The following is a 22,238-nucleotide window of genomic DNA, read 5'->3' on the forward strand; positions in this document are numbered from 1 at the left end:
GCAGAAAACATGCTCTTTGGAAATTTTGCTCGCACAAGAAGCTTTCCACTACAGTCCAATGCTGGTTTGTTTGCTAGCTTGGTACTCCTGGTATATTGGAAGATATCCATCCCGAATTGTCCTAAACCTCTTAAGGACACATTGAATAGCTAAGCACGGATCGAAAAGGCATTAATAAGATTCAATATCACATATTGAACTTCGGAAAGAGCATATTCAAGGTAAGATTACGCTTTAATCATGAAACCGAACGAATCAATTAGACATAAAAACACCTAGGGAAGTTGATCCGAGGTCTTGAGCTAACAATTAAACCAGGGTTGGAGTGTATTCTCAAATTTCAACATTCTCACGCAAAACCCGTACTATCAAAGACAGAAGGCACCAATCTACCGCCCCTCATAATGCTCCTTCAAACTCCCCAAATACCCCTCAACCTTCTCCCCCCTCGCATCCACCACCTCCTTACAATCCAGCAACACCCACATCACCCTCCCCGGCAGCGTTCCGTTCCCCGTGACATTCACCCACTTATGCGCCGTCGCTCTCTGCACGCTCACATCCCCCTGGCGCATGATCCGCTTCTCGCCCGAATCCAGAATCAACTCAAACACGCCCTCAACAATAATACCGTAGTCAATCGTCATGGCCCGGTGGAGGGGGGACTCGACGCCGGGGCCGAAGTCGATCATCCGGACTATGGAGCCGGATTTGTAGTGGAAGGGGGGCTTTTTTGGGGGCGTTTTAGTATGTACTGGTTCACAAGGGAGGGAGGGTTGGAAGATGCGCCGGGGAAGAAAAGGAAGGAAAGGAAGGGAAATAGAGAGAAAAACAGACCTCCTCCCCCCTAGCCTTCTGGATATCGACATTGTTGTTGAGATCAACCGGGGTCTCCTGAGTGGAGTAGAGCAGGTTGGAGATGGCTTGGTTCTGGACCATGAAGCGGTGGTGGTCGCCGTGGTCGGAGTGCAGGAAGACGGATTCGCCTCGGTCGTTGAGGCCGGTGATGTGCCGGACGATTTGGCGGAGGCCGGGGGCGGGGAAGGATTCGACGTAGTAGCCGTTGGGGTTATTGTTGGGAGGTGCCATTGTGAATGGGGGGCGAGGGAGGAATGATGATAGGTGGAAGCGTTGGAACTGTATGAGGAAGCTGTGGGAGGTGTGATGTTTGATGAATCAGGAGATAATGCTGTGGAGGAATATGTGTTGAGATCTCTTTATGAAGTTCTTGGGGATGTGGTATGATGACCTGATGTTGTTAAGTTAAAGATGTTTGTCACCGAGAAGACGAATTATCGGGGGTTATGGGCTTTCGAGGTTGTAGTGAGCCTAGAACCGAGAGACAAATCCTCCGTACACAACAAGATTTTGCTCGCCCATAAGATCTGATCGTACCAATTCGCAATTTCTATGAGAGTACACCCTTGATCAACCTCCGGAATATCAGATCCCAATCAAACATGAGCAGCAAGCGTGGTGCCCCCATCCAAAATCATGTTGCACCCCGTAGCATAGCTCGCCCTCGGACTAGACAGAAACATGACCGCATCGGCAACTTCCTCGGCCAGCGCAATCCTTCCGAGCGGAACGGCTTTCTGGATCATCTCTCCGAGTTCGGGAATATCATCCATCGCCTTGCGAATCATAGGGGTATCGACCCACGACGGACACACGCTATTGACACGGATGCCATGTTTGGCGTTATCGAGTGCTATCGGTCAGAATATCGTCAGTAAAACACCGGAACGGACCCTTTCTGCTACCCCACCACTAAGCAGGCACGGTAGTTTATGTAACCCAACTCCAACTCATGGAACCCAACAACTTACCAGCATTCTTGGTAACACCATTAACTGCATGCTTGGCAGCCGTGTACTGGACCATGCCTGGGGTAGCAACGAACCCCGATGCTGACCCTAGGTTGACGATGCTACCCCGTGAGACACCCCGCGCGGGAACGGCTTCGTCAACGGGAACGGGGTCTTGGGTCTTCATGATGGCTGAGAGAACGCGGGTGACGAGGAAGGTGCCGGTTACGTTGACTTTGAACATCTTCTCAAACTCGGAGACGCTGGCTTCGGCGATTTCGTTGGCCAATTGCACTCCGACCTGTATCCGAGACGGGAGGTGTCAGTGTGGGCTGGTGATTGGGGGCTCATTGGTAGGGCTTACACCAGCGCTGTTGACAGCGTAGTCGATCCGACCTAGGATTTGGTGTGCATATGCGATGGCTTCATGAACCGATTCTTCCCTTGTGACATCAACGGCAACTGCTTCGGCCAAGAAGCTCGGATGGGCAGCAAGAGATTTGCACTCTGCTGCCACGGCTGAAGCAGCTTCGAGGGTAAGATCCGCTACGATGATGCCTCGAGCACCATACCGGGCAAAGGCCAATGCGCAAGCCTTGCCAATTCCGCTTGCTACAAGAAAAGTCAGTCAGTTGGAGATAGTGAGCAAGAGTAATTGATGAGGGAAGTACCTCCGATAACGAATGCCGAGCCAGTGAGATCCATGTTCTCGTGTTGTAGCGATGTCTAGCTAGCAACAAAACCGAGTGTCATCCGCGCCGAAGGATACCATTTTATGCATCGGAGGGACGACAGTCGCTGAAGGTTACAGAACACCGGGAACACCGAGTGGCGGAATAAGCTAATGTCAGTCTCATGTTCTGCTTTTCCAGATCTCATCAATTGAGCTCGGCGCGGGTGTGAGATTGGAGGTGGGATTTTGATGCAGGTCAGCTTTGTGTAAGACGGAGATGGAGGCAATAACCGCCGGCGTTGCATCCCGGGAGTGACCCCCAATCCGACTAAGCAAATGTTAGTTTATCTAGCAAAAAGTCATTGTTCGTGGAAATGCCGTAGTGAGATTCCGTATTCGTGAACCGAACCCGAGATCGATGGCTGGAGCAATGCAATTGATCCGCGCTTGGGTATCGGGCGGTAGTTGACCGTCAAGAGCATGAGGAACCGGTAGATGAAACGGACTATAGGATATGCAACAATCTTGATGATATAACTTCAGAGGTTGACTCTGTGCTTTTCTTCACCATCAACTCAAAACTTCCACCACTATCATCCCCTCTGCCCTGTCCACCTACAAGTTTTACCTTTCCTTGAGAATGTCCACCTCCGGCCCCATCACCGAGTTCCCCGCTCCCGGCCTTCGGGATCCCTTCCGCTACATCACCGGCCACGACGCCGAAGGAAACGCCGTCTTCGTCCAAACCGACAACGGCGACCACCGGGCCGTCATGCTCGGCGGTGCCGCCGCGCAAAACATCCTCTACAGCGCTGGCTCCAACCCCATCGAGCTCACCGGCAACGTCGATCTCGAGTTCGCCAAGAACAGGGTTCGTCCTTCCCATTCGTCCCCCTTTTTCACCAGCAAAGATATTGACAAAAAACAGCCCTCCCTCCACATCCCCAACGGCGTCTGCGTCCGCATGATCGACTTCGCGCCCGGCTGCAAATCCAACATGCACCGGGCCCTCTGCATGGGCATCGGCACCGTGTGCGAAGGCGAGGTCGAGCTCACGCTCGGCAGCGGCGAGAAGCGCATCTTGAGGCCCGGTGATGTCTCGATCAACCGCGGCGCGATGCACCAGTGGCGCAACACGTCGGACGAGAAGCCGGCGAGGATGCTGTACACGCTGCTGGACATCAACCCGCTGATTGTCAATGGCAAGCAGCTGGACTTTGATATGGGGTATTTGATGAAAGAGTATGCGGAGTATGATGAGGGGAAGGGGGATAAGAAGGATGAGTAGATTGGCTGGTGGTGCTGGGATAGGGTGGTGGTGGAGTAGTTACGCTAGATGCATCATAACCAATACTGCGAACTTCCATTTTTTCTCGACCTCTGGTGATGATCCCTGGTACGTCTTGAACTTGACCGTGAATGTGAGACCTCTGGATGAAATGACGCTCATGGCGCTAAGAGAACCTGAATCGTAGTCTTCATCCTGCTACAGTCACCGTGAACATCCCTCTTGGGGGATCTGATGTGCCCAAAATGCTGCCAAGTTGATGAGGATAGATATTCCTAAGTCTACAACCGCTCAACTGCAGTTGTGAATCTAGAAGCCACAAGATGCCCAGAAAGAATGTTAAACCCCCCAGAGGGGACGAATAGAACCAGATATGGGTATCACACAGATACCAGACGAGTGCGGGGAGTTCTGTGGCTGATTGGGTAAGGCATGATGCTCCTAGAGCGCTGTAAACCGTTGAACGGGCTGAAACGGGCTGGGCTGGACGGTCAGCAGGAAGCGGCCCGCACTACACCATCACCACCAGAATTGAATCATGACGGCACTTGCCGTTCGTCCGTCCGGCACGCTCAACGTCACTATCCGTCCAAGTGTAGAGGTAGCGTTCATGTTTGCTTTCTAAGAGTTTGTTATCGATATCAACGATCCGGTCGCGGTGTTATCAGTGCTGTAAGGTCGTATAACCGCTCGGCGGTCCGAGACCGTGAGACGGGGGAAATGGTGGGCGCCGATACTATGTCTCTTGGGCGCGAGGAACTTTGGCGATACCACTACATAAAGACCGTCCGTCGTTTACTGAACGAAACGGGCCTTTCTTTTCAACGAATAACGGCATGTGCTTGACCGTCTTTCTTACAGGGTACGACGCAAAACACACAAGTTCCCCTTCAACTGGACCATGATTATTACTTGCCCAGTTTAGTTTGATGTACTGTCCCTTTGACGGACTCCGCTTGTGATCGGCTCTTGTAGGGCTGAGGGGTATGTTTGCAAATGGCCTGAGCTTGAAGAGAACGGGATACAATCTTCGTGGGCCTTGTTCAATCTTAATGGGTGAAACTTTGGTGGGTATGATGAAACTGGCAGATACCCTCCGAGACGGGAGCGATATCTCGTCTCAATCCGGCGCAGCAAGTTTGAGAAACGGTGGCCTGCGCAAGTAAGACGATGAAACCTTGACTTTATCTCCGATCTCAAAATTGCACGGTCAATGATACCCACGGGGTGCAGCTCCCGTAGCACACTACCGGCCCATGTGCCGAGGGAACAGCCGCTTGTCATGTTTATTATGGAATGCAGTCCGTTTCAATGTACAACATCGCAAAGAAAAACTGGGGATGAATAATGGCAGACATGGGGTAAGTAGGTTGTAGGACTGCGGTTCTTTACCGATGGCTTCATTCAGGGCGACTACGACCCCGAACTCAGAGCTGGTGTAGCCTGGGTAGCTCTGACTGCCACTTGACTCGAGCCCAGACACCGCTTTTCTGTCCAGTCCTTATGATCATAGCTTTAAGCTTACCGAAACACGTTCCGTACAGCATTCCGGGGGCAATGTTGAACATGATAGCTGACGTTTCTGGTAGGCATGCAAGGATCTTCAGCAAGATAGTCAAATGCACCAACGGCAACGGGACTGTCTCCATTTCTCCATGTTCATCCCCACTAGCACCTTACGGCTCACTCACAGCGTGGGGGAAGCGAAGCCGGATATGCCCCATCAGGGGAAGAAGTGAATAAAACATCGGATATTGCATAAAGGGCTCCAAGCGGGGCCGAGACGGATATCGGTGTTTCCCTTACCGCGCGGTAAGATAGTGTCCGTACTCCATGCTACTCCATACACGGCGATGAACTGGGTAGCTTCGTACCCTTGGGAACAGCATAGCTCCAACCGCTTGGCCATAGAACTTGTGCAAGTCGTTATCCCGTGAATACCTTCGGCGTGCTCATTCAGGAAGATAACCGAAGAAAGAGGCCATCATGGATGGAACTTGTGTAAACCGCAGTCCTCCGTACGCGAGTAAGCCGGCGATGATGATGATGATCACGATGATTGTCTTTGACCTCGACGAGGAAACAAACAACGTATAAGAAAGATGATCATGCTCCCGATCAAAGCACAACTTACCCTCTAGAGCATCATCAGCATCATCATCATCACATCAACGACACATTCGTGCTTCCTCCTCAAAGCATTCAGACTCCCATCTCTTCACCAACCGTTGACAGGATACATCTCCACCCACCAAATCTTTCAAGATGGCCCCTCACAGCACCGTCGACTCCGACTACTCGTCCGGTTCTTCCACGCCGACCAGTGCCAGTGCCGATGGCTTCGTCGCCGGCCTCAACGGACTTAACAATGGGCGCGCCGTGGACCCTCAAGAGCCCATCGCTATCATTGGAATGGGTAAGTCCAGCCACTAGCCACACTCGTGACCGCATCCCACCTTCCCCGGATCAAGGCTAACACCCGCTTACTAGGATGTCGTCTGCCCGGTGGAAGCCACTCCAGCTCCAAGCTCTGGGAGCTTCTCAAGGCCGGGCGCACCGCCCAGAGCCGCTTCCCGCCGTCGCGCTTCAACATCGACGGCTTCTACCACCCCAACTCGGACCGGCCCGGCTCGCTCAACATGGAGGGCGGCTACTTCATCGAGGACGACATCCGCGGGTTCGAGAACTCCTTCTTCGGCATCAACAACCTCGAGGCCACGTACATGGATCCCCAGCAGCGCAAGCTGCTTGAGGTTGTCTTCGAGACGTTTGAGAATGCTGGTTTCACCCTGGATCAGGTCTCTGACGCCAACATTGGCTGCTATGTTGGTAACTTCGTGACGGATTTCATCACCATGCAGCTCAAGGACTCCGAGTATACCCATCGCTACTCGGCGACCGGTCTGGGCACCACCATCTTGGCTAACAGGATCAGCCATGTGTTCAACATGAAGGGACCCAGTTTCGTCATCGACACTGCTTGCTCGTCCTCGCTGTACTGCTTGCATGCGGCTGTTACCGCCTTGCTCGCCGGAGAGTGCGACTCTGCCATCGTGGCTGGTGCCAACCTCATCCAGTCTCCTGAGCAGCAGCTCGCCACCATGAAGGCCGGTGTCCTTTCCAAGACCTCCACCTGCCACACATTCGACTCGTCTGCCGATGGTTACGGCAGAGCTGATGGCATTGGCGCCATCCTGGTCAAGAGGCTCAGCGATGCCATCCGTGACGGAGACCCGATCCGCTCCGTCATCCGTGGCACTGCCATCAACTCCAACGGCAAGACCAACGGTATCACCCTACCCAGCGCCGATGGCCAGGAAGCCGTGATCCGCAAGGCCTATGCTCAAGCCGGTCTTGGCTTCGACGAGACCGACTACATTGAGTGCCACGGTACCGGTACCGCGGTCGGTGACCCCATCGAAGTCGAGGCCGTGTCCCGCGTGTTCAAGAAGCCCCAGGGTGCTCCCCTCCTGATCGGCTCCGTCAAGAGCAACCTCGGTCACTCCGAGGCTGCCTCCGGTCTTTCCAGCATCATCAAGGTCGCCATGGCCCTCGAGAAGGGTGAGATCCCTCCCACGTATGGCGTCAAGAACATCAACCCCAAGATCAAGACCGATGAGTGGAATGTCCAGATCGTCACTGAGACGACCTCTTGGCCGAAGAACCTTCCTCACAACGCCAACAGGATCTTCCGTCGCGCTGGTGTCAACTCCTTCGGATATGGCGGTGCCAACGCCCACGCCATTCTTGAGGCTCCCCAGATGCACGTCCCGGTTGGATACAACCGCGGCTCCCTGCCGGCTTCCCTCACCCGCTCGACTTTGTTCCTCCCATTCTCTGGTTCTAACACCGCTGCTCTCGAGCGCAGAGTCACTGACATTGCGGCTGCGATTGACTTTGACAACGTCAATATCGCTGACCTGGCCTACACCCTCGGTGTCAAGCGCACCCACCTCAGCACTCGTGGTTACATCCTCAGCGGCCAGGACTCGCTTAAGGATGACCTCAAGCCCGAGAACTTGCGCGTCGCTCTTCAGGGCAAGACCTCCTCCAAGCTCCCCTTGGCTTTCGTCTTCACCGGCCAGGGCGCTCAGTGGCCCGAGATGGGCAAGGAGTTGATGAAGGAGTTCCCCAGCTTCCGTCGTACCATCCAGAGGCTCGACGCTGCTTTGCAGATGCTCCCGCATGCTCCCACCTGGACTCTCCAGGGCGCCATCCTTGAGCCGGCCAAGACCAGCATGATCAACCATGCCTCGCGCTCTCAGCCTGTCTGCACTGCTGTCCAGGTTGCCCTGGTCCAGCTGCTCGCTTCTTGGGGCATCAAGCCCGAGAGTGTTATCGGCCACTCGTCCGGTGAAATTGCCGCTGCCTACACTGCCGGCTATCTCACTCCCGAGCAGTCCATCATCATCGCCTACTACCGTGGTCACTGTGTCACCAAGAGCACCATGGTCGGTGCCATGATGGCTGCCGGCCTCGGCGCTGAGGATGCCATCAAGAAGATCAGCGAACTTGGCCTCGATGGAAAGATCCGCGTTGCTTGCGTCAACTCCCCCGAGAGCGTCACCATCTCCGGTGACACCGAGGGCATCGAGACTCTCCGTGCCCAGTTCGACCAGGCCGGCACCTTCGCTAGAGTCCTCAAGACTGATGGCAAGGCCTACCACTCTCACCACATGGCTGTCATTGGCCAAGAGTACGAGGACCTCCTCACCGAGGCTCTCGACGGCGATGACTTCCCCACCACTAGCAATGGCGTCCGCTTCATTTCCTCTGTCACCGACGCCGTCGTAAACCACGCCGTCGGACCCGCCTACTGGCGCGCCAACCTCGAGTCCCCCGTCCTGTTCGCCAACGTCGTCGAGCGTCTCATCAAGGACACCGCCTCGCACCTCGTCGAGCTCGGCCCTCACTCCGCTCTCGAGCTTCCCATCAAGCAGACGCGCACCAAGCTCAACATTAGCGAGACTAAGGTGCACTACGGCTCCGCCCTCTCGCGCGGCAAGAACTCCATCACCACCATCCTCAACCTGGTCGGCGACCTCTTCCTGCACGGCCACGATGTCTCCTTCAAGGGCGTCAACTATGTCGACTCGGCCTTCAACAGCCCCAAGGCGCGCAAGAACGTGAGGACCCAGGAGAAGATGCTGCTCGACCTGCCCAACTACACCTGGGACTACAGCGGCACTGTCTTCAACGAGTCGCGCGTCAGCGTCGAGTGGCGCAACCGCAAGTATCCTCGCCACGACCTGCTGGGCTCTCAAGTCCACGGCGGCAACGGCATCTCGACCAACTGGAGGAACGTCGTCAAGGCCAAGGACATCCCCTGGATGGAGGGCCACAAGCTCGACACCACCACCGTCTTCCCGGCCGCTGGCTACCTCGCCATGGCCGTCGAGGCAATGTGCCAAGTCGCCGACGTGACCAAGGAGCAAGAGCCCGCTCTCAGCCTGCGCAACGTCAACATCACCAAAGCCCTAACTCTCGGCAGCGAAGAGACCGACGCCGGCGTCGAGCTCTTCACCGCCCTTTACCCGGCTCAGCTCCCCGGCGGCGCCACCGACGCAGGCTGGTACCAATTCAACGTCAGCTCCTACACCAACGACACCGCCACCACGCACGCCAACGGTCTCGTCAAGATCGACTCCGCGCCCGCTCCGCTGGAAGTCAGCCTGCCCATCGTCCCGTCCACCATGGAGCCCCAGGCGCCGCGCACGTGGTACGGCAAGTTCGCCAAGGGCGGGCTCGTTTTCCAGGGCCAGTTCCAGTCCCTCACCGAGATCCAGAACCCCCGCAAGAAGGAGAACCCGCACACGCTGGCCAAGACGGAACTCCGCCAGGGCGGTGGCAGCGGTCGTTCGACTGAGTCGGACTATCTCATTCATCCGATAACTATCGATGCCCTCTTCCAGGCTGGTATCATTGCTAGCACCTCTGGTGTTGTCCGTGAGCTGCGCGCCAAGGTTCCCGTGCACATTGAGGAGATGCACCTCCGCGCTCCTGTTGGCGGGCAGAAGGAGCTCAAGGTGAACGCTACTTCCGAGGCCGTTGGTTTTGGTACCATCCGCGTTGATGGTGAGCTGTTTGATGATGAGGGACGTGTCTTCCTCCAGATCAACCGGTGCAGACAGGTTGCTTATCAGAGCGGCATCCAGCAGGAGGCTGGTGATGAACGTCACCCCATGCTTCGCATTGTCTGGAAGCCGGATGTTACCAGGCTCGGAGCTGATGATGCGGAAGAGTTCTCGCAGTACATTGAGCAGTATGCTGCCAAGTCTGAGAGCAAGGCTGATGATGCTACAGTTCGCTTGGGAGCTGCTCTGGACTTGCTTATTCACAAGCACCCCAGACTTCGCATCTTGAACCTCGATGTCAACTTGAACGAGTTTTTGGTTGACACCCTCCGCCTCGAGACCGACTTCAAGAAGTGCAAGACCCTGGTCAGCGGCTCCTACTCCGAGGAGGGCACCCTCACCTTCGAGGACCTCACCAACGAGGGCAAGACCTCCACTGCCGCTCAAGTCTTTGACGTCGTCATCCTCGGCTCTAAGGCTCAGGACCTCGAAGCCGCCAAGGAGCTCGTCGACGAGGACGGCTCCATCCTCCTCAACGGCTCCTCCGCCGACGCCGAGAAGCTCCAATCCCTCGGCTTCATCGCCCTCCAAGCCCCCTCCGGCACCATCCTCGCCCAAACTCCCCAGGAGATCACCACCAAGCAGCAAAAGACGCTCTCCAAGCAGGTCCTCATCGTCGAGCGCAACGCCGACCACGTCCTAAACAGTGCCATCGCCGCCCAGGCCAAGAAGATCACCGGCCTCGAAGCCAAGCGGATCCCGCTCGAGAGCGTCACGGCCGACATCATCGCCGTGCACACCCGCGTCATCTCCACCATCGAGCTCGAGGACCCGGTTCTCTCACGTGTCACTGAGGACGAGATGAAGCACATCAAGACCTTGACTGATAACTGCACCAACCTCGTCTGGGTCACCGGCGGCCGTCTCTTCCAGGCTGTTTCGCCTGAGCATGCTGTTGTCTACGGTCTCTCGCGTGCCCTGATGCTCGAGCAGCCTTCGCTCCGCTTCTTTGTGGTTGATGTTGACCATGAGAGCACCCCTGTTGAGAGGTCGGCCAAGCACGTTGTTGAGGTCCTCCAGCAGGCACTTATCGAGGCGGATCCCGACTATGAGTTCATCCAGAACGCTGGTCTGCTCCATGTCAGCCGCTTTGTTCCTGAGGAGTCTCTCAACAGGGTGTTCCGCGAGAAGCAGGGTGCTGAGAAGCTTGCTCTGCCGCTTAAGGAGGCTAGACCCTTCCGTCTTGGCACCGACATGGTCGGCCAAATTGACTCCATCTTCTTCCGCCGTGAGGAGGCTAAGGATGTCCAGCTTGCCGAAGGTCACGTCGAGGTCTCCGTTAAGGCAGTGGGCTTGAACACCAAGGATCTGCAGGCCATCAACGGCGACGGGGACAACACCAGCGGCTCCTTCTGCACTTCGCAGTACACCGCCGTTGTCACCAAGGTCAGCGCCGGCGTTGAGAGCCTCGCTGTCGGTGACCGTGTCGTCGTCATGGCCCCCGGTTACTTTGCCACTACCGAGAGTGTCCCAGCCTGGGCTTGCCAGAAGCTGGCCGACAATGAGGACTTCACCACCCTGTCCAGCGTCCCTCTCCAGCTCAGCACCGCCATCTACGCCGTCAACAACCGCGCCCACGTCCAGGCCGACGAGTCGGTCCTCGTCATCACCGGAAGCGACATCGCCGCTGACCAGGCCGCCATCCGCGTCGCTCAGCTCGCTAGGGCTAAGGTGTTTGCCGTCGGTGACAACACCAACCTGTCTGCGGACCGCGTCTTCGCCAAGAATGACAAGGCCCTCGTCGCCAAGCTGCTCAAGGCCACTGAAGGCCGTGGCGTCGACGTCGTCCTCAACTTTGCCAACGAGGCTGCTCCTATCTCCAGCATCGGCAGTATCTTCGCTGACTGCGGACGTCTTGTGCATGTCGGCAAGTCTGGCCTCGCTGAGACCATTGCTACTGACTCGACCCTCTTCCGTAAGAGCGTCACCGTCACGACCTTTGACATTGCCAACATCCTGGCTCTTAAGACTGCTGCTGGCCAGAAGATCCTCTCCCAGCTGTTGGCTGATAGCATTGCCCTCTACCGCCAGGGAGAGCTGAACCTTGCTTCTTCTCCCAAGGTCTTTGACGTCTCCAAGGTCCGCGACGCCTTCCGCGCGCTGGCGGCCAAGGGCCACTCTGGCTCTGTTGTGGTCTCCCTCGAGAACGAAGCCTCGCTTGTCCCCACTCTGCCGCTCAAGTATGACACCGTCCTTAGCCCGGAGAAGAGCTACCTCCTCGTTGGCTGCCTCGGCGGTCTTGGTCGGTCGATGTCCAAGTGGATGCTTGCTCGTGGTGCTCGCAAGTTTGTGTTCATGGGCCGTAGCGGTACAGACAGGGCTCCTGCTCGTCGCTTGGTCGAGGATCTCGAGCTCGCTGGTGCGCAGGTGACGGTGGTTCGTGGTGATGTTATCAACATGGAGGATGTCGAGTTGGCTGTCAATGGTATCGATGGACCGATTGGCGGTGTTATTCAGGCTGCTATGGGTCTTGATGTGAGTTTCGGCCCCCCTTTTCCCGATGACGAAGCGAATACTAACCGATAACTCCCCCCAACAGGAAGCTCTCTTCACCACCATGCCCCGCGACTACTGGCTCACCGGCCTCAAGCCCAAGATCGTCGGCTCCTGGAACCTCCACAACGCCATCCGCGGCCGCGACTCCGAGCTCGACTTCTTCCTCATGACCTCCTCCATCTCCGGCAGCGTCGGCACCGCCACCGAGTCCAACTACTGCTCGGCCAACTACTTCCTCGACGTCTTCGCCCGCCACCGCCACTCCCTCGGCCTGCCTGCCACCTCCATCGGTCTCGGCATGATTTCCGAAGTCGGCTATTTGCATGAGAACCCCGAGATCGAAGCTATGCTCCTCCGCAAGGGCATCCAAGCCATCAACGAGGACGAGATGCTGCAAATCATCGACGCCTCTCTAGCCACTCCCACTTCCGTCCCCGGTAGCTACGACGAGCTCGCCCGCGCCCATGTCCTCACTGGTCTCGAGCCTCTCGGCCTCAAGGAGCTGCGCGCCAAGGGCTTCGAGGGCACCTCCCCTGTCCTCGGCGACCCGCGCGCCTCTCTCCTGTCGGCCGCGCTCGACGAGTCCACGGATGCGGCCGGCAGCGGCGCAGCCAGCGGTATGCCCGCCGAAGTTGCAGAGGCTATTGCCACGGGCGCCTCGGTCGAAGACGCGATCCTCAAGATGATCTCCAAGAAGTTCTCCAACTTGGTGCTGATTCCCGAGGACAAGCTGAACCTGACCAAGCCGATCAGCGAGGTGGGCGTGGATAGCATGCTGGCTGCGGAGTTTAGGGCGTGGATCTTCCAGGCTTTCAAGGTGGATGTGCCGTACTTGACGCTGTTGTCGGCGGCGGCTACACTGACGTTGTTGTCGGAGCTGATTACGAAGAAGATGATGGAGGCTCAGGATGCTTGAGGGGTTGCGGTTGGTTGAGAGATACGCGTTTGACTTCTTTCTTTCCCTTTGTATGGCGTTCAAAGGTCATGGTTCGCACTTGGGAGGAGTGATGAATGCTGGTCATGATGATTCTTTCTCTTTTCCTTTCTAGACCGCGATGCTTTGGTCACTGTTTGGTTGTCTCTCGTACTCAGTCTTCAGCGTTGCATTTGTATAGATCTAGATCGATTTTGACAAGTTCGCTGCTTTCAATAGCAAAAGTATTTGAGATATCCAGTGCCAACATTGTTGTTGATGTGACTTCAAGTTGTGGTGTCAAGGAGCAAACGAAGGGCAACTGAGAGCGAGTGCCAAGACCGGGATTGGATTGGCAGTCCTGATGATTTGTGGACCCACTCTGCAGCTGGTTCTGAGCTGCCCTTCCATTGACAGCTGCCATCAGCTGCTGCCTTGAGCTTTGTTTTGTCTTGGCACACTGCTGCCGGCAAAAAGACGCTCAAGACAGGAGTTCATCCCATCTCTTTAACCGGTTTTTGCGCCATTCTTTTCCCGACAGGGGTCTATAGCCAATGACATTTCGCAAACACCAAAATGCAACCATTTGGCTACTTCAGGGCTCAGGCTACTTTCTGAGTATCTTAGCAGGACGCTATAAGTACCCTGACAGAGCCACTAGCTGCTTGTGAGCTGGGTACTCTGAAGTTTTTATGGGCCGGGAAAAAAATGGCGCAAAAACCGGTTAAAGAGATGATTGTTTCATGTTTCAAGTCCAGGCGGACAGGAAGTTTCCCATCACCACTTCGGAGGCTGGCTTCAGATCATCCCATTATTGTTTCATGATTCAATAACACCCCCAATGCCCGACTTTGACAAGCAGAGCTATTGGCACACACGTTTCGAGTCGGAGACGGCCTTTGAATGGCTGATCCCATCGTCTACGTTCATGCCCCTTCTTGAGTCTTTTCTCAACAAGTTGCCCGGTTCTGATGCCAGTATCCTTCATCTGGGTTTCGGCACGAGTGACTTGCAAGTCCAACTCCGGACGCGTAGCTTTGCCAACATTACTAATGTTGACTATGAGCCTCTGGCGACAGAGAGAGGCCGGCGCCTCGAGAGGGCCACGTTTGGCCATGTGAGAATGCAATATATCACTGCCGATGCAACACATCTCGATTCCGTTCCCGATATATCTTCCCAGAAATACCACCTTGTCATCGACAAGAGCACAGCTGATGCTATTTCTTGTGCAGGCGACGATGCGGTTTTGGCCATGGCCCAAGGCATTCACCGGAGTCTGGCCGATGGTGGTGTCTGGATCTCCGTGAGCTACTCGGCTTTCCGCTATGACATTCCGCAGTTGCCGTTTGACGTCGAGGTCATCACCAAGATTCCAACCGCCAAGGCGAGGGAGACTGATCCAGATATTTATCACTATTGCTACCTCCTGCGTCCGAAACCCAAGGCGTAGATGGCATTGGCAGTAGAAGATGCAACACCGACCTGTCACAGGGTCGCACTCTCGGCCGATCCGCTCTCTCTTCCCGGAACCGCTCATGAGGTTTGGGTCTATGCATGCCCCTTTTCACCTCGATTATAGACCCGGAAAAGGAAATCTCGGAGGGACGTTGTGAAAACCCGATCTGCCAAGAGTCCCGATCCGGGATGGCAGGGGTGCCGGAACCGAGGATTCGGCATGTCGGAGAGCGGACCGATCGCATCCTAGGATCTAGCGAGATTTAGCAGTACCACGCTGGGGTCGAGAAACAATGGCTTTGCATCAAGTCAAGCAAGAAAATCCGGGGAAGAGCGCCACCATGAAGGAGACATCGTATCCAGGTTTATGCGCACCAACGACACGATGGCATCCCACGCCCATGGACTAGACCTCCGCATCCCGTTCGAGAAGTTTCAAAAACCGGGATAAGCCAATGATACAGGGAGACGATACTACCATCCGAGACGTCAAGGAAAAGGGGCGAAACTATGCCGAAGGCCTTTAATCCCAAAGACGTCGAGGATGGCGGATGGTAGACGAGTATAAGTGCTCCCAACTCCCGTTATCTTCTCGAGTTTTAATCCCATTGTGACACCACCAGCATAACGCCCCACGCATCACTCCTTAACAACAGTCATTCCTTAACAACAGTCACTCCTCAACAACAGTCCAACATGAAGACCGGAAGCATCCTCGCGGCCCTCGTGGCCTCGGCCAGCGCCCACACCATCTTCCAGAAGGTGTCCGTCAACGGTGCCGATCAGGGCCAGCTCAAGGGCATCCGTGCTCCTGCCAACAACAACCCCGTCACCAACGTCCAGTCCTCCGACATGGCCTGCAACGCTGTTTCGATCAAAGACAGCAACGTCCTTACCGTTCCGGCTGGTGCCAAGGTTGGACACTGGTGGGGACACGAGATCGGCGGTGCTTCTGGCCCCAACGACGCTGACAACCCGATTGCTGCTTCTCACAAGGGTAAGCTTCCACTCATATTCTTCAGTATATTGCTCTTGACGGTCCGCTAACGTGTCTTTCTTCCAGGTCCCGTCATTGTCTACCTCGCCAAGGTCGACAACGCCGCCACCACCGGCACCTCCGGGCTCAAGTGGTTCAAGGTCGCCGAAGCCGGCCTCAGCGGCGGCAAGTGGGCCGTCGATGACCTGATCGCCAACAACGGCTGGTCCTACTTCAACATGCCGACCTGCATCGCTCCGGGCCAGTACCTCATGCGTGCCGAGATCATCGCGCTGCACAACGCCGGCTCGCCCGCCGGCGCGCAGCTCTACATCGGCTGCGCCCAGATCAACGTCACCGGCGGCGGCAGCTCCTCGCCTTCCAGCACCGTCAGCTTCCCCGGTGCCTACTCGGCCTCCGACCCGGGTATCCTCCTCAACATCTACGGCAGCAGCGGCAAGACCGACAACGGCGGCAAGCCGTACCAGATCCCCGGCCCCTCGCTGTTCACTTGCTCCGGCTCCGGCAACGATGGTGGCTCTGGTGGTTCCAACCCTGCTCCTACTACCAAGGCTAGCACCCCCCAGCCTACTACCAAGGCTAGCACCCCCCAGCCTACCAACGGCGGTGGCTCGGGTACCGGCGCTGCTCTTTATGGACAGTGCGGTGGTAAGGGCTTTACTGGCCCTACCACTTGCGCTTCAGGCACTTGCAAGTTCCAGAACGATTGGTATAGCCAGTGCCTCAATTAAATGGGTGAAGTTGGTCTGAGGCTCTGCGGTTGAAGAAAGAATGGTGATGGTGGTGGTGAAGTGCCGAGTGTGGTCACTTCAGCCTGAGTTGTCGGGATGAAAAAGGTCCTGATACTTTGGATAAAACAGTTGGGATTCTTCTACATTTTGGGGGGATCATCCAGCGCTTGCACATACTTTTACAACATACTTCTACTGTACATATCTTAGCAAGTATATAGACTTACCATTGAACATATGGCATACGGACCCTGTTTCCATGAGCTATTTTGACATTTTGTAACTGTTTGCTCGGGTGAAATGTCATATCCGTGACTACCTTAGGTATGGCTCTCAGTATTTCTAAGGCCTTAACTGACCTTAACAGGAATGCTCTTTGTGTGCAGCACATGGTGTTAGTGAAACATAGTAAATTCCTCCCGCCTAGTGCATCCAAGAACAACAGCAAGACGATCCTCGGAAGAAGCCAACTTGCACCACACTTGAAACACCAAAAGGATCATTGCCTGTTCAGTTTCTCTCGTATATCTGCATTGTCCTCTCTGGCAATGACACTTCACTTTTTCTTCAGCCTTCAAGCCTCTAAAGTCCAAAGCACTGACCTCCCCAAAACCCCATCAACAAACACCCCAACCTGCACGCAACCGTGAAATGTGAAATTGTGACAACTTGAACCTGAAACCGACGAAAACAATCCTTCCATCCCTGAAAATCTGAGAATCTCAAAAATCGTCAAGAATCAATTCGTCGAACAATCTTCACTCATCACACCTATCCAACAAAGAACTTCAAGAAGGTGGTCAGACCTCCAGGGCCTCCCTCCTCCTCGTTTCACGCTATCGAATTGCTTGCAGGGTGCAGCTCCTGGGGGGCCGCTCGGGCCACGTTTTCTGTTTCTTCTTCACTTCTCTTTTTCTCAGCACCACCCACGTTTTTTCACTGCAGCACGGCCTGTTGGAGAGGCATGGGATGGGGCACAGGCGACCGAGAATGTAACGCTGAAAAGAAAAAGAGATGTCTGTGAGTCTGTCAAAGTCTGGATCATCACATTTGACGAATTTTTGATCACGCTTCAGCTCGCCTCCAATACGTCTAGCCCGCTGTGACTACTCACTCAGCTGGATTGAAGTTGTAAAGCGGTTGATCGGTTGTGTGTGGTTGAGCGGCTCATCCGGTTCGGTTGGTAGGTAACCAGTCGTATATCTACCGAGGATGCAGTGCTTATGGATGGCTCAATAGATGGTCGATAATTGCTGGATATTGGGCGAGGATATTGCCTGGACCGAAGTGAATACATCCGGGCAGACACTCGTGAATCGTGGGTGCTATTCTGGGTGCACATGTTTGTGAATGTCGTCAAACAACCTCGACAACTTCGAGACACTTTTGACTTGCACATGGTCGACAACGAAGAGTGAAACCTGGAAGATCGCCGGTCCTCGGCAGTCTTGCAATCCTTCTTCTGATTCTTCTTTGCAGTTCGTTGAACCGAGCCGCGTCCATCCCCCGCAATCGCATGTGGTTTTGGGAATTGGTGGCCCGGTGGACGAGGTGGGCTCGTGGCTTCGTGGACGGAACCTCGTGGACCCCTTCCCCCGCACGACCCTACAGTTCACCCCTAGTTTGTTCGTTAGCGCGAACTCAACCACCACTCCACCAAATTCCAGGCAAGAAACTGGTATTAACCAGATGCGTTTTGGGTACTTCATACACTCTATACAATTTTTCTTTTTGAATGTGGTTGTTCTGTTGTTTTTCTGTGTATTTTTGCCAACCCCTGTCGCAAGAGCCGCGCTAACAAACAAACCAGGGCTGAACTGTATGTGGATCCTTTTTGTTTAGCGTAGTGAAACTGACGAACCCCCCCTGGACCCCCTACCACACCACACCGGCGATTTTCATTCCCACTGCACTTTCCATTCCACGGCAGCGGACAAGTTGACCCGACAGGCAGGACGGACAAAGTGGTGAAAGCGACGAGAGTCCAGTCTCACAAAAGTCACGATGCACCACTGCACACACCCTCACCCACACCCACCGAGCGACAGGAAGCGAACTCGATTTGATCGGTGGGCCGAATTGACCGCCCGGCCAATGGCAGGTTGAGGGGAAGGTGTTGCCTTTAACCACAAGCGGAAAGTGGACGGAGGGACCTGTCGCGATCTTCTATCTTGTTGTGGGCTCTATGGGACCTGTGGCGGGCGCAAATCAGTCTCTCTTCAGGGAAAAACACCGCAAGAAATGGGTGCTTCGAAACCGAAGAAAGTCAGGAAAACTTGGACATGGTTTTTACCTCCTGGATGACAGAGAAAAAAAAAAGATGATTCTGACGATGGAGGAAATCGGCATGTGCGACAGGTATACGTATTCGCCGTCGGTGGTGTAGCCATGACAGTCATCCACATTCCTCATCTTCCAGCAACGCCAGGACGCCCCAAGACGCCATCGACGCCGGTGGTTAGTCTGTCCACGGGCGTAGAAGGCCGGGAAGAGTTAGGCCGCCGCCAATCATCACGCCAATCCATTCATCCACGGTACGCCATGCCACCTTCCCGATGGACTTTGGGGACATGCGGAACAAGGGTCCGGTTCGGCTGTCACACACCACCCAAATATACCATGTGTACAATGGTACACTACATGTAAGCAATAAGCATGGGCATCAGTCAGATAGACTCCTCTACGCTAGAGATCAGACTAATACTCCAGTCCTCCCCCAGCGGGTCCCGACCATGTGTCCGTCTTTTCTTTCTGTTTTGTCCGGTTTCCTCATCTGCTTGTCGAACTGTCGGTGATACTCCATAATACCGCGGTGCAACCGTATATCGGTGTAGACAAGACCAGCAGAGAGCAAAATCCCCCATGGCGACGACGCTTCACCAAAACGCCGCCGACCATATGGCCGGTAGGCTCGGGTCGGGCAACATGGAGCAGTGCATGTAAGTAACCGTGTCTCCAAAGAGTCTCAAGAAACACCAGACGAACAGTTGGAGAGAACTTGGGGTATCGTCCAAAGTAACACCATGGCTAACCCTGTCTTGTTCTGTCTTTCAGAGCCATCGACGCCGGGTGCTCCGCACTTATCGCCGCTATCGCAAAGACCGTCACCGCCATCCACGGTCTCATGCGCGAAGTTCGGGAATCGCGCGCCGACCTCGATCCCATATCCAGCGAACTCCATTCCCTCAACGGCATTCTCGATATTCTCAAGGACGACGTCCCGTCTCTTCCTGAACAGCTGGCGCAAAGAACTCCCAAAGTACTCAGCTACTGCCTCACCATCATTAACGAACTCCAAGGATGCATCTCGATTTTGGACCGTGTTGGTCTCTCCAGGCAGGACAAGAAGTCGCGATGGATGGCTAGTAGGGGACATATTGCCAAGTTGCGGTGGACGTTGGAGGTGTACAAGGCCAGCTTGGGACTGGCGGTGGACTTGGTTGCGTTGTAAGTGCGCTTCCTATTAAACTTGGAATGCGATGTTGAGCCGAGTTACTAACAAGCGCAAAAAAGAACTGGTAGCAAACCACCAAGCGAACAAAGTCCGGTTAGGGGAACTTTTATGGAGGACGCCTTTGGGGTATCTTACGGCAAGGACGAGTTAGCCGACGTTTTAGCCCAAATCAGCCGTGTTGCTGCTCGACTCGAAGACGAATCCCGCCACAACGGCGCTGTTGCAAAGCTTCAACATTATCTCGATGCGCTATACGGAAATGCTCTCGCCGCTGTCGACCGCGAGATGGACCATTTCGAAGGTCAACGAAATAGTGCCCACTCCTCGACCGATAATGCCCCAGATAGCGCTATCGACATGGGCGATGACGACCACGCCTTTGTCCATGCCAAAACATCGAATATCCCGATACCACAAACCCATATCAACATGACACTGGACGAGTTCGACGAGATGCTGGATGAACTAATGGAGATGCCGGTTCGACCTCCAACACCACCGCAAAGGTCAGCGAGACGGTCCTCGTCTGCCGCTTCGGTCACTCGCAGTGAATACCGTCCTAGCATATCCGACTCTTATACTAGCACCCCGTATGTTGCTGGCACGTTCCTGGATCTCGAAACCCGAAGCCAAAGCCCGCATCTTCGAACCCAGAGTGACTCGGCGGCCATATCACCTCGACCAGTCTTTATCAATCCCTTCCCACACACGAGCGGGGGTCTTATACCAGGCCGTACCGACGGCCAAAACCGCGATTCCCTCTGGGAAAACCCTCGCCCAGCGGTACCCGTTCCTCGACCGACCACATCCAGTTCCAACATCACGAACTCCCCCAAGCCGAACGTACTACGAAGAAGCAGCTCCCGCCTCTCCTCAGCCCTGAAAGGCCTCAGCTTCAGCCGCCAACGCTCCCACTCAACAGCCAGCACCAGCTCCGCCAAATCATCCACCCCATCCCTAGCGCTAGCCTTCGGCTTAACTAGCACCCCCTTCGCTAACCCCTCCTTCATGGCCATGCCTCCCACCCCTACCACCCCCGCTCCCGCTGAAGCCTCCAAACCAGTCTCCATCATCCCCTCCGGCGCCATCTTCGGCGTCTCCCTCGCCGACTCCATGTCCGTAGCCAAGGGCCTCGCCGGCACCCGCCACGACAGTGGTGGCTCCTCCACGCGCGACTACCCGCTCTGCATCCTGCGGTGCGTCTACTTCATCCAAGACCACGGGCTGCGCGCGCCACACATCTTCGCGCAAGAAGGCGACCTCTACCGCCTGCAACGACTTAAAACCATCTTCAGCTCGCCCAAGACTGGATACGGCAAGGTTATGGACTGGAACCAATTCACTGTTTACGAAGCCGCCGACCTTATTCTACTCTTCCTCTCCGAACTTCCACAGCCCTTGGTCCCGGAATCTGTAGCTAAGCGATGGATCTCCATGTCGCGGCAGGCGACCATGTCTGGGTCTTCGCGGTTGGATAAGGGCATCGACTTTTGGGAGGAGGCGCTGCAGGGGATCAAGGGACCAAACAGAAGCTTGTTCAAGCTGCTGCTGAACTTGTGGGGTGACGTGGCGGATAACGTGGACTGGAACGAGATGCCGGCTGAGAGGCTGGCAGAGAGAATGATGCGTCCGCTGATGCACTTGCCGCAGACGAGGTATGGGACGGATTACATGCTGGGATTGGCGTTTGTGGTTAGGAAGAGGAGCGAGTATAATGCGGGGTTGAAGGGGGAGAGGAGTCGGGCTGCTTTTTGAGGCTGGATGAAAGTCATGAAACCGGGTATCAACTGGGTACAGTAGGACCTGATGGAAGTTGGAAGGTGATGATGCCTTTCCTTGGTTTGGCTTGACCGGGCTTTTTTTTTCGCCCTGTTTTTCTCTTGATTTTTTTTTGGAGTTCCTGTTTGCGTCCTGTCGTTCGTTTGGAAGCTGAAATGATACCCCGGAGAGATATGTACCGCGTATGAAATATTACTGTGCCTCGCTGAAAATACCAAACATGAATTTACAATTACAATCTGCTAGGAAAATGGTGCGATAAAAATTATGTGGTGTTTGCCCGCAGCACATAGCGACAGTCCATCCTTGGACCAGCAACCTCCTTGTTGACACCGGTCTGGTCACCACTAGAACCTAAGTCCTCCCACTTTGCGTGATCACTCTCACGTATGGGGATTACAGAAGCTGTTCGGACCTTTTGGACCGCAATGGCATTCGCTTGCGTACCTATCATGTACAGAAAACGGGGTTGTGTGCTTGATTGTAGTTGTGTACTCGGGTTTATTA

At 55.1% G+C, this 22,238-nt stretch overlaps 7 protein-coding genes across 7 annotated transcripts; 5 read left to right on the forward strand and 2 right to left on the reverse strand.

Annotated features, from left to right (window-relative positions):
* Positions 1–332: 332 nt before the first annotated feature.
* On the reverse strand, positions 333–1,299 carry B0H65DRAFT_453789 (uncharacterized protein). Its single transcript, XM_062826168.1, has 2 exons — positions 838–1,299; positions 333–728 (listed from the first exon to the last, which is right to left on the reverse strand). Exons 1-2 carry the CDS (start codon positions 1,087–1,089, stop codon positions 390–392), a joined length of 591 nt encoding a protein of 196 aa, XP_062687390.1. The 5' UTR covers positions 1,090–1,299; the 3' UTR covers positions 333–389.
* B0H65DRAFT_517526 (NAD(P)-binding protein) lies at positions 1,296–2,741 on the reverse strand. The gene is made up of 4 exons (XM_062828679.1): positions 2,480–2,741; positions 2,173–2,420; positions 1,830–2,109; positions 1,296–1,711 (listed from the first exon to the last, which is right to left on the reverse strand). Exons 1-4 carry the CDS (start codon positions 2,511–2,513, stop codon positions 1,455–1,457), a joined length of 819 nt encoding a protein of 272 aa, XP_062687391.1. The 5' UTR covers positions 2,514–2,741; the 3' UTR covers positions 1,296–1,454.
* A 98-nt stretch (positions 2,742–2,839) lies between these two features.
* On the forward strand, positions 2,840–3,769 carry B0H65DRAFT_517530 (uncharacterized protein; the record flags this gene model as incomplete). Its single annotated transcript, XM_062828680.1, has 2 exons — positions 2,840–3,352; positions 3,410–3,769. Exons 1-2 carry the CDS (start codon positions 3,122–3,124, stop codon positions 3,767–3,769), a joined length of 591 nt encoding a protein of 196 aa, XP_062687392.1. The 5' UTR covers positions 2,840–3,121.
* Positions 3,770–6,034: 2,265 nt separating this feature from the next.
* On the forward strand, positions 6,035–13,330 carry B0H65DRAFT_565045 (ketoacyl-synt-domain-containing protein; the record flags this gene model as incomplete). The annotated part of the gene is made up of 3 exons (XM_062830273.1): positions 6,035–6,185; positions 6,260–12,378; positions 12,443–13,330. 3 exons carry the CDS (start codon positions 6,035–6,037, stop codon positions 13,313–13,315), a joined length of 7,143 nt encoding a protein of 2,380 aa, XP_062687393.1. The 3' UTR covers positions 13,316–13,330.
* Positions 13,331–14,153: 823 nt separating this feature from the next.
* B0H65DRAFT_415366 (S-adenosyl-L-methionine-dependent methyltransferase) lies at positions 14,154–14,765 on the forward strand (the record flags this gene model as incomplete). The annotated part of the gene is made up of 1 exon (XM_062823981.1): positions 14,154–14,765. One exon carries the CDS (start codon positions 14,154–14,156, stop codon positions 14,763–14,765), a length of 612 nt encoding a protein of 203 aa, XP_062687394.1.
* A 701-nt stretch (positions 14,766–15,466) lies between these two features.
* B0H65DRAFT_439193 (glycosyl hydrolase family 61-domain-containing protein) lies at positions 15,467–16,498 on the forward strand (the record flags this gene model as incomplete). The annotated part of the gene is made up of 2 exons (XM_062825397.1): positions 15,467–15,767; positions 15,834–16,498. 2 exons carry the CDS (start codon positions 15,467–15,469, stop codon positions 16,496–16,498), a joined length of 966 nt encoding a protein of 321 aa, XP_062687395.1.
* Positions 16,499–19,360: 2,862 nt separating this feature from the next.
* B0H65DRAFT_545248 (putative RhoGAP group protein) lies at positions 19,361–21,707 on the forward strand (the record flags this gene model as incomplete). The annotated part of the gene is made up of 3 exons (XM_062829360.1): positions 19,361–19,437; positions 19,553–19,945; positions 20,012–21,707. The coding sequence occupies 3 exons, from the start codon at positions 19,361–19,363 to the stop codon at positions 21,705–21,707; spliced, it is 2,166 nt and encodes a 721-aa protein (XP_062687396.1).
* Between the last annotated feature and the right edge of the window lie 531 nt (positions 21,708–22,238).

The sequence above is a fragment of the Neurospora tetraspora genome (assembly GCF_033439725.1).
Source record: "Neurospora tetraspora strain CBS 560.94 chromosome Unknown B0H65scaffold_1, whole genome shotgun sequence".
Lineage (NCBI taxonomy): Eukaryota > Fungi > Ascomycota > Sordariomycetes > Sordariales > Sordariaceae > Neurospora > Neurospora tetraspora.

Coding starts and splice junctions, on each gene's coding strand:
- B0H65DRAFT_453789 (XM_062826168.1), bottom strand. CDS start 1,089: ATGGCACCTCCCAACAATAACCCCAACGGCTACTACGTCGAATCCTTC. Junction 729..837: donor AGAAGGCTAGGGGGGAGGAG/GTCTGTTTTTCT, acceptor CCCCCAAAAAAG/CCCCCCTTCCACTACAAATC.
- B0H65DRAFT_517526 (XM_062828679.1), bottom strand. CDS start 2,513: ATGGATCTCACTGGCTCGGCATTCGTTATCGGAG. Junction 2,421..2,479: donor CTCGGCATTCGTTATCGGAG/GTACTTCCCTCA, acceptor CTTTTCTTGTAG/CAAGCGGAATTGGCAAGGCT. Junction 2,110..2,172: donor ACGCTGTCAACAGCGCTGGT/GTAAGCCCTACC, acceptor TCTCGGATACAG/GTCGGAGTGCAATTGGCCAA.